This window comes from Palaemon carinicauda, chromosome 1 (assembly GCF_036898095.1).
Source record: "Palaemon carinicauda isolate YSFRI2023 chromosome 1, ASM3689809v2, whole genome shotgun sequence".
NCBI lineage: Eukaryota > Metazoa > Arthropoda > Malacostraca > Decapoda > Palaemonidae > Palaemon > Palaemon carinicauda.
In genome coordinates this window covers 118,939,016-118,952,995 of record NC_090725.1, presented here as the reverse complement: position 1 = coordinate 118,952,995, position 13,980 = coordinate 118,939,016, and the positions used below count along the sequence as shown (strand labels likewise).

General features: G+C 42.8%; 1 protein-coding gene across 3 annotated transcripts in view; it reads right to left on the bottom strand.

Annotated features, from left to right (window-relative positions):
* LOC137651194 (peroxisomal leader peptide-processing protease) overlaps nt 1-13,980 on the bottom strand; it is a 318,149-nt gene that overhangs the window by 152,174 nt on the left and 151,995 nt on the right. For all 3 annotated transcript variants that reach the window (XM_068384358.1, XM_068384350.1, XM_068384367.1), the window contains exon 4: nt 714-937. In XM_068384358.1, the coding sequence (XP_068240459.1) occupies nt 714-937 (224 nt within the window). The remainder of the gene's footprint in view (nt 1-713; nt 938-13,980) is intronic.

Here is a 13,980-nt window from a genome sequence, read left to right as displayed (position 1 = left end):
TAAAAATAAATACTATTACTACTCATAACATCATAATGATTTTAAATTTTTTAGACATCCATAATAATAATCTCTTTAAGTGATTATTCCTAACAGAGGGAGCTTCTACAGTCACCCCTTTACAAAGTACTGAACACAAAACATGGGGTTCTGAGGTCTTGTATACTCATAGCAACGAAATTCATCATAGCAACGAAATTCACTTCTCCACATGATTACCTTTCAGTGTGCTTCGATTTACAACCAACAGTGCTCACAAATGAAAAATTAAAAAACCAACAGTTATCAGAAATGAATGTATAAAAGATCAAACAGTTGAGAGGAACGCAGTGTCATGTCGGTGATGCCACATCCAAAGACAAAAGGGGCTCTACTGTGACAGGCAATTGGACATGGCTTGCCCACTGCGCCATCTGTCATTAACCGAATATCTTTTTAAAGCTTCAATGGCCATTCGTGTGCTGCTAAAGACACATCCCTATTTTAAAGGAATAACGTTTTGTATATACGTAAAAATAACTACTTGTTTATTAAAGAAATTACTATTAATTATAAAATTCTGCAAAGCTTAGGAAATGGCAAATGTGAAGAGATTGAATAAAAACCCCCATACAGAATTAAAACCAAGGATAAAACTTGAATATAAATATTGAAGTATAAATCAACACTAATTTTGCTTCCATTTTTTTTTTTTTACAAACAAGTAACCTTACCTTCCAATGAAATATTTTTTATCGCTGATTTTATTGGTTGAATGGGAGAAATTTCCCCCAAATCTTCAGAAAACCTTAAGGTTTCCCCATTGCTATCAATTCTGTTTTTCAACATATGTTGTAGCATTTGTAGTACTGGTCTAGCAGCAGCAAGAATAGAAAGACCAAGCCATTCACCATTTTTCCAGCAAAAAGAGGATATGACTATGGCACAAAGATTCACTCTGAAAATTGTCCAAACAAAATTCAAAATTAAATTAAATCAAAATTATATGAAAAAGATGAAAAAATTTCCTTTTGGAACTACTGTGCCTTTATGATATTTTATTTTTCAATACAAACCGACCAAATTATTAAAGGCCCTTTTTCAGGGCACTCATATCCCACACAGTGCCACAGATTTTAAATTAATTTGTATTTTTCTTAACTATAAAAACCTAAGTCCTTTAATAGGAGAAGCTAGAAATTGCCGTTCAATCTTTTAGTAAGGTGATTCGAGTTGCTGGTAGGTAGACCCCGGCCACCTGTCAGGGAGAGCAATCATCATCACTTTCCCCTTAACATTAACCTAGGACTTGCAGTGGTTGAGATGGGCAGTGTAACTTGAAGGACTCACGGTTGTGTAGTTAAGAAATTTCAAATTACTTAAAAATTTTCTATTTGTTCCAACGTGAATATAAACAATCATCCTTTAACCCGTTTTTCTCTAGATGCTTAACATTATGTTCGCTACTGAACAAAATATTTTGATAAGGAAATACATACATTATGTATATATCGCTAGAGAGTTATGGGGTTCTTTGACTGGCCAGACAGTACTACATTGGATCCTTCTCTCTGGTTACGGTTCTTTTCCTTTGCCTACACACACACCAAATAGTCTGGCCTATTCTTTACAGATTCTCCTTTGTCCTCATACACCTGACAACACTGAAATTACCAAACAATTCTTCTTCCCCCAAGGGGTTAACTACAGCACTGTAATTGTTCAGTGGCTACTATCCTCTAGCGTAGGGCAGAAGAGACTCTTTAACTATGGTAAGCAGCTCTTCTAGAAGGACACTCCAAAATCAAACCATTGTTCTCTAGTGTCATAGCCTCTGTACCGTGGTCTTCCACTGTCTTGGGTTAGAGTTCCCTTGCCTGAGGATACACTCGGGCATACTATTTTGTGTAATTTCTCTTCTTCTTGTTTTGATAAACTTTTATAGTTTATATGGGAAATATTTATTTCAATGTTGTTACTGTTCTTGAAATATTTTATTTTTCCTTGTTTCCTTTCCTCACTGGGCTATATTTCCTGTTGGGGCCCCTGGGCTTATAGCATCGTGCTTTTCCAACTATGGTTGTAGCTTAGCAGTTAATAATAATAATAATATATACAGTATAGATATATATATAAATATATACATATATATACATACATACATATATATACATATATCTATCTATCTATCTATCTATCTATCTATCTATCTATCTATCTATCTATCTATCTATATATATATATATATATATATATATATATATATATATATATATATATATATATATATATATATATATATATATAAGGGATTTTGACGTAGGAAAAATCTATTTCTGGGCGAGGGACCTGTGCCGCCCAGTGAATAAGCTCCTATTAGCACTTATTCTTAGGTAATTTACTGCTAAATATACCAGAGAAAAAATGTAAAGGAGTGCTAGGTTAACTAGCTCGCTCACCTATTGGTGTCGGTATAGAATTGGGCGCATAATCCAGAGGTCCCGCACTATTTAGATTCATCCACGACAAAGACCCCAATAGAGGAGAGCCGTTCAACCTCACTCGGCACCACCAACTCTGCATCCGCTCAGAACCCAACTCCTTAGCACCCAAAGTTTGGGGACTCCAAGGGAGAGGATCTGGGAGGGTTCACTGGGCGGCACAGGTCCCTCGCCCAGAAATAGATTTTTCCTACGTCAAAATCCCTTTTCTGGGCTTGAACCTGTGCCGGCCAGTGAATATATACAAGAGAAATGTCACCAAACTTGCAAAATAAAGGAAAAAACATAAACATAAGGAAAATACAAGTTACTTTAATCAGAGATGAGTGCCAAAAACAGCTATAAGGGTATCTTAAAAAGAACATAAATCCACTTGGTAGAACAATTGACAAAAAAAGGTAAGGTATAATAATGCTGTGAGTGATGATATATACAGATACTCAGGAGTCAAAAATTTACAAATATAGTAATAGTAATCAGGTGCGAAACCAACGAATACAAATAGGGTATAAATGAGGCAGGTAAGGGGGAGAGATAAAATGACAAGGAATTAACATGTGAGTTACCTGGGGGTAACTATGCTCCCTGCAGCTACTGTAGGAAATTTAAGGGCTTCCAAATGTTTAAGATAGTGTTTCTTGAACACTGACGGTGACTTCCACCCTGTATACCTGGAAAGATCCGTAAAATTCATGTGGTGAAAAAAGTTCACCGAAGTAGCAACCGCTCTGATATCATGTGCAAGAGGAAAAGAGTCAGGGCTAGCTTGTTTAATAAAATACAAAATTTGTTGCCTGATCCCTTTAATGGTAATGGTACCGCCTTGTTCTCTAACGAATAGAGGCCCGGAGGAGTTAGAGGAGGTCCGGGATAAATAAGACTTAAGAGTAGTAACAGGGCACAGAGACGGATCTTGCGTGAGGGGAACAATTTTCCAGGAGGACCATCTGTTCTGAGGGTCTTCGTTCTTAGCTAAAAAGAATTTGTTAGGTGAAAGAAGGACCTCTCCCGAAGGAAGGAACTCAATATGACCCGGGTCTCTTGACAAAGCTGCCAGTTCAGAAATTCTTGCCCCGGAAGCCAAACTCACCAGGAAAAGTGTTTTCCTGAGAAGGGGAATGTAATCACAAGAACTGTTAATGGTATCAGAAGCCAATTTGAGTACATCATTAAGGAACCAGGTAACCGGGGTAGGACGAGTAACCGGTTTCAGTCTGGCACAGGCTTTCGGAATTGAAGCTAACAAAGAGTCGGTTAAGTCTATGTTAAAACCCACTAGGAAGATCTTTTTCAAGGCAGATTTAATAGTGGTGATAGTATTGGCTGCCAGACCTGATTCTAATAAAGTTCTAAAGAAAGTGACTGTAAGGTTCAAGTTCATACAGTGTACGTCTGAGTCTATCAAAAATTTAGCCAACTTTTTAACCGCAGAATCATATTGGCGGATGGTGGAATCCCGTTTATCTGATTCTAGGAACAGGGTGTTTTGAGGATCGATATTGGCACCATGCATGGCCGCAAACTTCATGAAGTCCATAAAGTTAGGGCGCTCTGAATGTTTGAGAAAGCGTACACAACGCGTGTTTGTACTATCTGAGACAGAACCGGATTGGGTATCGGGTGAGGATGTAGTCTCAACTCTCGCAAGAGAGGGTACCAATTGCTCTTGGGCCAGTTGGGTGCGACCAAGGCTACTCGTCCCTTGAAGGATCTCAGTTTGTCTAGGACTTTCAGTAAAAGATTCACCGGGGGAAAGAGATAAATCCTTTCCCAGATGTCCCAATTCTGTGACATGGCGTCTGTGGCGTAGGCCTGAGGGTCTAGATTGGGAGCCACATATACTCTCAATTTGTGGTTGGACTCCGTGGCGAAGAGGTCCACTTGGAGACCCGGAACCCGAGAGAGAATCCACCGGAATGACTTTAGATCGAGTGACCATTCCGATTCTAGAGGGGAGGTCCGGGACAAGGCGTCTGCAACTACGTTCCGGACTCCCGCCAGGTGGACAGCTGAAAGATGCCAACGGTTCGAGGCTGCTAGGGAGAATATGGCTACTAGAACATGGTTCAGAGGCCCTGATTTTGATCCGCCTCTGTTGAGGCAGCGGACCACCACTTCGCTGTCGAGAACCAGACGAAGGTGTTGTCTCTTGGATGGAGCGAGACGTTTCAGGGTTAGAAGAACTGCCATGGCCTCCAGCACATTGATGTGAAATTGGCGGAATAAGGGAGACCAAAGACCTTGAACTTTCCTGAGCTGAGAATAGCCTCCCCAACCTGATAGGGATGCGTCCGTGTGAATGATTAACTTCGGAGGCGGAAATCGAAGGGGAACTGACTTTGACAGATTGTTGGCCCTTGTCCAAGGTAGAAGTCTTTCCCGGAGAATGGGAGGAAGGCGGACTTTCCTGTCCCGGAGCTTCCGGTTCGCCCTCGAACGCCAGACACGATTGATATCTTTCAATTTTGCTTTCAGAAGTAGATCCGTCACTGAAGCAAATTGAAGGGACCCTAGGATCCTCTCCTGGAGTCGTCTGGAACTTACTTTGTCTTTGAGAAAGCGTTTTGTGTTCATTGCAATCTCTAACCTCTTGGGTTTGGGAAGACACAGAGTGTGAGATATAAGATCCCATTGCAGGCCGAGCCATTGGAACTTTGATTTCGGAAGAAGACGGGACTTCTTGAAGTTGATCTGGAAGCCTAGAGATTGAAGGTATTGGATGACTCTGTGAGTGGCTTTTAGGCAATTTTGGGAGGTGTCTGACCAAATGAGCCAGTCGTCCAGATAGGCTACTACTTGAATCCCTTGATTTCTGAGTTCCTGAACAGCAACTTCTGCTAACTTTGTGAAGATCCTTGGGGCGATGTTGAGCCCGAAAGGCATCACCTTGAAGGAGTAATTTTTGTTTCCTAGGCGGAAGCCTAGATACGGACGGAAGTGTCTCGCTATCGGGACGTGATAATAGGCGTCTGTAAGATCGACAGAGGTGGTGACGGCCCCACGGGGAAGTAAGGTCCGCACCTGCGAGACGGTAAGCATCCGAAACTTGTCGCATTGAATGGACAAGTTGAGAAGGGATAGGTCTAGAATCACTCTTCTCTTGTCCGAATCCTTCTTCGGGACACTGAACAGCCGACCCTGAAACTTCAGGTGTTTCGTTTCTTGTATGGCGTTCTTTTGTAACAGGTCCTGGACAAATTCGACTAGGTCCGGAGTGGAATGCTGATGAAATCTGTTCGGTGGAGGAGGTCCTTGAATCCAACTCCACCCCAGTCCCTTGGAGATGATACTGAAAGCCCAGGGACTGAACCTCCATTTGTTGCGGAAGGCATAAAGCCTCCCCCCTACCCGCTGCACCTCAGTATTGGCTTGAGGAGTTGCCTCCGCGTCCGCCTCGTAAGTTCTTTCCCTTGCGAAAGAATCTACCTCTACCTCTGTTCTGGTATGAACCACGGTGGTAGCCTCTACCTCTGTTATAACCCTGGGAAGAGCCTTGAGCCTCATAAGATTGGTTAAAGGCTGGAGAGGTGGTGGAGGCACTGGGAAGCTGGCTCTTAGGGAGCAGAACGGTGACGTAGGCGTCCGAGGAAGGAGCCTGAGAGGTGGAAGGCTGTGCCGGAACAGCAGGAGATGGAGGAAGAGGCTGCCGGAAAACGGACGAGCTACTCTGCTGTTGCCGGAACTGAGTGGAGGTATACGGGCGGAGCTTCTTCCTACCCCGGGCTTGGTAACTTGCGGGATCATATTTCCGCTTAGGAGTCAAACTCCAACGGGCTTTAAGGCTCTGATTAACTCTAGTAGCCTCTGCCAAGACTTCCTCCACAAGATCCTCAGGGAAAAGATTTGGACCCCAACAAGAGGACCGGATAAGTTTATTCGGCTCGTGCCTAATAGTCGCCTCAGCCAGGACGTGTTTGCGGCACCTACGTTTAGCAAGAGCAAAGTCATATAAGTCAAAATATAAGGACTGCAAAGTAGCCTTATTAAGAGACTTAAAGATGCTCTCAGTATCATAAGTTAAGGCTATCGACTCCGTAGACGTGGCCAAGTTCAAAGTTCGACCAACACGTAGGCGGGAATCATACTCCTGTTTAATAAGGGATTCCGGGAGACGGGGAAGCCGTTCACTAAACATTACTGACGCACAGTCCGCTGTTAGCTTGCCAGAAGTAAAGGTGGTATGGACATTGTCCCAACACTCATTACCTGAAGGAAGAAGGAGGGAGATCGGATCTACCTCTCGGATGGGAGGCAAGGGCTTCTCCTCCAGAGCATATTGAAAAGCAAGCTCTGCAATCTTGTTGACGCATGGAGTCACGGTATTCTTGTCCATTAAGAACATTGTGAAAGAACTTTTATGAGGCGTCAACATGGTATTGGTGCAACCTATATCATTCAGAAACCTAGCCCAAACAGATTGGGCTTGTTCCTTTGGAAAAATGACAGTCTCTTTGGGGACCTTATCCAGCCGAACCAGAGCTTCCTCGGTAAGCCTGGCATAACCATGAAATGGAAATGCGAGACCAGGAGGAAAGAATTCAAAATCCTCTAGTGGACGAGTACCAAGACCTTCCAACGTTAACATCCCGTCTGAGAATGGGGAATGAAGAGCCATGCGCCAAGGGTTATTCTTGGTAAACGGCGGAAGCTTAGAGGCATCCGGGATGAGAGAGCTTTGAACTCGCTCCGGAGCACCATGCTCTAATGCCCCAAGTCTCTGACCAATGTTAGAGAACATCGTGTCCATCTTGGCCTGCATTTCCGACACAATCTTAGATTGCATCTCCGACACAATGCGAAGCATGGGTGATTCGGAAAGGCCCGGGTTAGGAGCAGAAGTGGCGGATTATACTCCCGGGTCGTGAGACTTAGAGGAGGAGCCGGAAGCCTTAGATGACGGGTTTGTATTTGATTTGGAACTATGGGAAGCCTTGTGGGGCTTACGAGCTTTTGGCAAAGTTCTAGATATAGACTTATCTTTGGGGGGAACCGGGTGTGATCGGTGAGACGAATCGCGGTCCCCAGAAAAACCATGGAAAGAAGAGAGATCAGATGAAGAAGAAAGAGCGGGGCTGAGGATAGGAATCTCAGCGCCGGTAACACCTGCCTCACTTACCACCCTACCTGCATCCGGATCATCCAACAACATAGGTTCCACATCCAAGTTCAAGGAGGCAACATTGTCTTCCAGATCTCCGGGGGCATCCAACGGATCTTGTTCCTGGTCGATGAATCCCGAAATAGTGGCATCAATGTCGGCAATGATGGGTGCCGCAACATGCCTAGCCACAGCGGCTGAAGACTTGGCATTAGGGTAGATCATAGCACAGTAGTCTTCAGAAAGGACGTAAGGCTGTTTTGCTTTCACGTTTCGGGCAAATCCCCCAACCCACACTTTCAGTGTGGCCCGAGCCGCAGTCTTCTGCTCCGGGGATGCCTGAAATAATAGTGGGAATTACAAAAAGGAAGATTCCCGGAGGTCCTTCAAGACCATAGAAATCTTACTAAATAGTGTATGTATACCAATTAAAGGTAAAATAATTAGAAAGGCAACATAGCCAACGGGACTCACCGAATCAGATCCAAGGGTGGTGATGAGGTCAAAACAGACCATACAATTATCAGGGTGCCAGACTACGATGTCTTCCAGCTGAACTCCGCAGAGGGCGTGAGACCTACACACAGTATGGCCACAAGGCTGGTGAAGAACAGCCGCACAGGCCGTCGTCTGACAATGCACCATCTATAAAAAGAATAGTATATGAGAAACTGTAATTCTCTTAAGTAGGGGCGGGTCCGGAGGACCCGGGACTAAACATAAGTCTAACTTAAGACTAGAGCTTAACTGTAATACTCTTAAGTAGGGGCGGGTCCGGAGGACCCGGGCCTAAACATAAGTCTAACTTAAGACTAGAGTATAACTATCCATTCCGGTCGAGCCGGGATCATAAGGAAGGATGCAACAAAGAATTAACACACATGGTGTCTGATTTCCCGGAGCGAGGTTAAGCCCCGGACCGGGATATAAAAGTACATCCATAAACTAATACATATAGGAACTCCGGGATAGTGATCTGTCATATATAATCATAGTAGCTGTTATAAATTAAGAGGGGGGCGGAACCGTAGATAGGAACCACCAACAGAACCCGGAGGGTTTCGTATAACATAATAAAAGTGTGATAGGTGAATATAAAATAGGGTGCACCGGGATCCTACTCTGTTGACCGGTGGCCAACCCGTCTAGACAGAGACGAAACCGCCGGGACACCCGGAGGACAAAGTCCATAAACACTGAACTACCCCCTCTAAAAGGAGGGAAGGCAACGGTCCCCTAGGGGAGGGGGGAGAGAAGCCTAGCCACCAACCTAGCGAGAGGGGGAGCTTGGGGGAGGATCACGTGATACGGAGCAGCAGGGCTACCAACTGACGATCCCCAAACACTACCAAAACAGATCATACGGAGTAATAAGCACAAATATTCATTATAAAAGTAATAGCGTTGAAAAATATATAAATATACACATAAAAAATTAGGGCAAGGCATGCAAAATAATGAATAAATCCCAAAGGACAACAACCTGATGGCTTATATAATAAAAATTGCCGCCCAGTAACGAAGGTCGGCAAGCCATCTACGATACGTAACCTGATATCGGCCCTAAATATGAACCACAAGGGTTCTAAACGCTAAATAATGAATATCCACAATAAAACATATCAAAATTTAAACTAATAATAAAAATAATACACTTAGTAACACCGCGAGTGAAACTAAAAGCTCTCAAAACAGGAGTACCAACCGTAAGCGGAATCGAGCAAGACCGAGATGATCGAAGAGAATAAACTCCTATAATTTAAATATTAAACGATCTAGATTGCTCAAAACACAGCAAAACATAGCTTGGTACTTAACTTAGACGGTGTCTCCTGGGAAACCGATGTAGAAGCCATAATCCAGAGAAAAATAAGGCAAAAACACGAGAGCACAAACAAGCGGGTTACCACACAGGCGTGCTAAAAAGGAGTTGGGTTCTGAGCGGATGCAGAGTTGGTGGTGCCGAGTGAGGTTGAACGGCTCTCCTCTATTGGGGTCTTTGTCGTGGATGAATCTAAATAGTGCGGGACCTCTGGATTATACGCCCAATTCTATACCGACACCAATAGGTGAGCGAGCTAGTTAACCTAGCACTCCTTTACATTTTTTCTCTGGTATATTTAGCAGTAAATTACCTAAGAATAAGTGCTAATAGGAGCTTATTCACTGGCCGGCACAGGTTCAAGCCCAGAAATATATATATAAATATATATGTATAATATATATAAATAAATAAATAAATATATGTATATATATATATATATATATATATATATATATATATATATGTGTGTGTGTGTGTGTGTGTGTGTGTGTGTGTGTGTACTGTATGTGCATATATACATATACCACAAACAATCCGATTTTGGCGTTTTTGTCAGGCAATCTCGAGATAGATGACTGTAGGCTTAGCAGGGATAACATTGGCAAGATTTCAGGGAGGGACACTCCACTCATTGGTGCCCCTCTACCCCACACTGCTATTACTCGGTGGTACGATCTTACAAAATTGTTACATATTCTTTTAATGATTAAAATAAATGCTTTTAACAACCAACATTGGAATATGGGGCATGAATATAAAAAGAAACTCACAAAAAACACATGTTTATTCACAAACTTATAAAGTAAATCCATGTTACTAATTCGGTTACTTTAACTGACAAATCAAATCAATCAAAACATCAATAGAAAAGGGAAGCAGTCGGTATGGTAGAAATACTTAAGGAATAGTTTTCTGCAGCTGCTGAGGCAATACTAGTAGGGAGACTTCAGGCTTGAGAACGCTGTAGAAGGGAGGCTGAAGTTCAGATGAAACCGGCACGATGACCGGATTCGAAGACGTCACAGAAAGGGTGGCGTCAAGATGGGACATTAGAAGTTTTCTCCAAGAATTCGATGATAGTGTTGAACTATGGTTGGCTGCAGGGAGTGTTGGCTACTTCTCGTCAAAAGCAGGGAGGGCTGGCTACTTCAATTCGTCTCTTCTTCTCAGCCATAACAGGATTTTAGAGATAGGAGTTTATTGTCGGTTGGAAACTATCTCTGATTATCAGACTTCTGGTCTTTTCTGATTCTTATCTCGTCAGGACTTGGTTCTAATCTGCTTCGGACATAGTTCCTCTCTTGCCTTATGTCCTGTCCTATCTCTCCCGGACAATCTTTTCTTGAAGTTTATATACCCATATATGGGTGGAGTTAATTACAGTGGGCAATGGTCATTTCCATAGAAGGCTTCTTTTTAAAAATTCTGCGTTTCGACTGGCCTCCTCAAAAACGCCCACTTCCATCATGCCATAGAAGCTTCTAGAAGAAATTTCTGATGCAATCTGGACCATGTGTGAAGTCGTAACTAAAGGGCAGCACTGATCAAGACAATGACATCTTGGTCAAAACAGAACAGTCACCTTATCACAGCAGGCATCCTCATTGAGGCTCAGTTTACTTTCAAAATGCTGATGACAGTGAAGTGATGACAGGTTTGACCAAAATTTACGGTAGTCGAATCTTGTCTCACTGCTCACACTTTAGGAATAGATATTTTTGTCTTTTAATAACATATCCTTTCAAAAGTACTGTATCTACCCATGACCCATTCCCCCAAAAGGAAAAAAAAAGAAAATCTACTGATTTTACTTTTTTAAAGGTTTTCAAGGAAAAATGCATTCATCCCTCAACTGAGGAACAGCTTAATATTAGCAAAACATTATTTTTTCGCATCCCATTCACACAACACAAAACTGTAGTGAAAAAAAAAAAACTTAATTCGTTGATGATGAAAAAACAAAACAAATATTCTGAAAAATTTCTGGAAAGGATATCAGCTATGGCATTATTCTTTCCTTTTATATGAACTATCATCAGATTATAATCTTGTACAGTGGTACCTCTACATACGAATTTAATCAGTTCCACAACCGACTTCGGATGTAGAAAATGTTCGGATGTCGAAACGAATTTTCCCATAAGAATACATTGAAATAGGATTAATCCGTGGGTGAGCCCAAAAACCTATGATAACTCCTTAATAAATTACTACACATAATTTCCCATGAGAATAATGCACACTAAATTAGATAATAGACATGTAAAAAAGAAGAATTAGCAAAAAATGATAAATAAGAAACGGGTTTTTAGCGTCACTTTACCTTAGAAACTCCAGCGCAGGTGTTGTTGCTCTTGCTACGCAGAGAGGAGACGGATGGGCGGTGAAGAGGTAGAGAGGTTAACTACGATAAACGTACACTACCGTAACTTATTCTAACTTACACTAAGTGAACTTTAACATAACTTAGCTTATCTATTTTTTTTATTTTTATATTTTATATTATTTTTACATTTTCTTTTTTCTTTTTGATGATTAATCTTAATCACTTTCACTCTCTCCACTTAAAATTGACTGAATTTCTTTCACTTCACTCTTTGCCGTTTTCTTTGAACCACTTCCATCCTCTTCATCACGAGTTCGCTTCGTAGTTTTTTTAAAGAAACTATCGATAGATAGTTGCTTGGTACGGCTTTTCAGAATGTTTCGAAAGTGAGTTAGGCAAACATCATCGAACTGCGCAACTACACGACAAACCTGCAATTTTTTTGGGTGGTATTTGTCGATGAAGTCGACCACGTCTTGATATTTTCCTAACACCTCTTTTATTTGCGCCGAACCTAACACATGTTCTACCTCCTCGATCCTTTCCTCGTCATCACTCATGTGCTCAGACATAGCATGGAGTTCCTTGAGCTCCTCTGTAGCAAGTTCGTCGTGATGTTCGGCGACGAGTTCCGTGATGTCATCTGCGTCGACCTCCAGACCCATTTACTTGCCAAGGAAGACGATTTCCTCTACGTCTTCCACTGCACCCACCACGGGATCAGGTTCGGGGTCAAAACCTTCGAAATCTCGGGGAGAAACTGCATCAGGCCACTGCTTCTTCCAGGCAGAATTGAGGGTCCGTCAAGTTAATCCCACCCAAGCCTGATCTATGATCTTCAAACAGTGCACGATGTTGAAGTGGCTTTTCCAAAATTCACGCAAAGTTAAGTTTGTGCTTTGCGTGCATTAAAGCACTGCTTGAATAGGTGCTTGGTGTAGAGCTTCTTGAAATTTGAGATGACTTGCTGGTCCATGGGCTGGAGGATAGAGGTGGTATTCGGTGGAAGATACAGCACCTTTATGAACTTAAATTCATCGAAGATATCATCTTCAAGTCCGGGGGGGTGAGCGGGTGCATTGTCAAGGCATAGCAGGCTCTTTAAAGGCAATTTCTGTTCATGAAGATACTTCTTCACAGAAGGGCCGAAAACTTGGTTAACCCATTGCACAAAGAACTGCCTAGTGACCCAGGCCTTCGAGTTGGATCGCCAGAAAACATGAAGCTGGTCCTTATCCACGTTGTGTGCCTTAAAGGCCCTAGGGTTCTCAGAATGGTAAACCAGTAAGGGCCTGACTTTAAAGTCCCCGCTAGCGTTGGCACATAGGGCAAGAGTCAACCGATCCTTCATTGGCTTATGCCCAGGCAATTTCTTCTCTTCGGGGGTGATGTAGGATCGACTGGGCATCTTCTTCCAAAACAGCCCGGTTTCATCACAATTAAACACCTGCTGCTCTACGTAGCCTTCTTCCTGCACGATCCTTTCAAAGTTCTTGACAAAGTCAGCTGCAGCCTTTGTGTCCGCACTAGCAGCCTCTCCGCGGCGAACAACTGAATGAATCCCGGACCAATTCTTAAATTTCTCAAACCAGCCACGAGATGCCTTGAAATCATCTGAGAAAGGTTCGGTTGAACTCTCCCCAGCATCACCCCCAGAGCTCTCCTCCTTCAAGTCCGTGAAGATGGCGTGCGCCTTCTCGCAGATGATGGTTTCGGTGATGGTGTCGCCAACAATCTCTCTGTCCTTGATCCAGATTAGCAGAAGTCGTTACATCTCTTCTATGATAGGGCTACGGCGTTTTGAAATAATGGTGATCCCCTTAGAAGGTTTCACTGCTTTAATGGCTTCCTTCTGTTTCAGGATTGTCGAGATCGTCGACATATCACGGCCATATTGTTTTGGCAAGTTCACTCACGCTCATGTTTTTCAATAATTTCTTGCTTTACGTCTAAAGAAAGCATTTCCTTCTTCCTTTTCTCACCACCACCACTACCACTTGCAAAACTAAGCCTTTTAGGACCCATACTTTACGTAAATAACCGTAAAAGGATGCACGTAAAAAATCACGATTAAAACAGTAAAATAATAGCAGAACGCACAGGGCACAACCGCAAGAAGCCAACAAGAACAGAGGACTGACCCAAGCCATGCTAACTGAGGGTCCCTCCAAGGTCGAAGTGCTGCCTTCTATCGGCGGAAATAAAAAACACATCCGGCGCTATGAGTACCAACTACGCGTACGGGTATTGT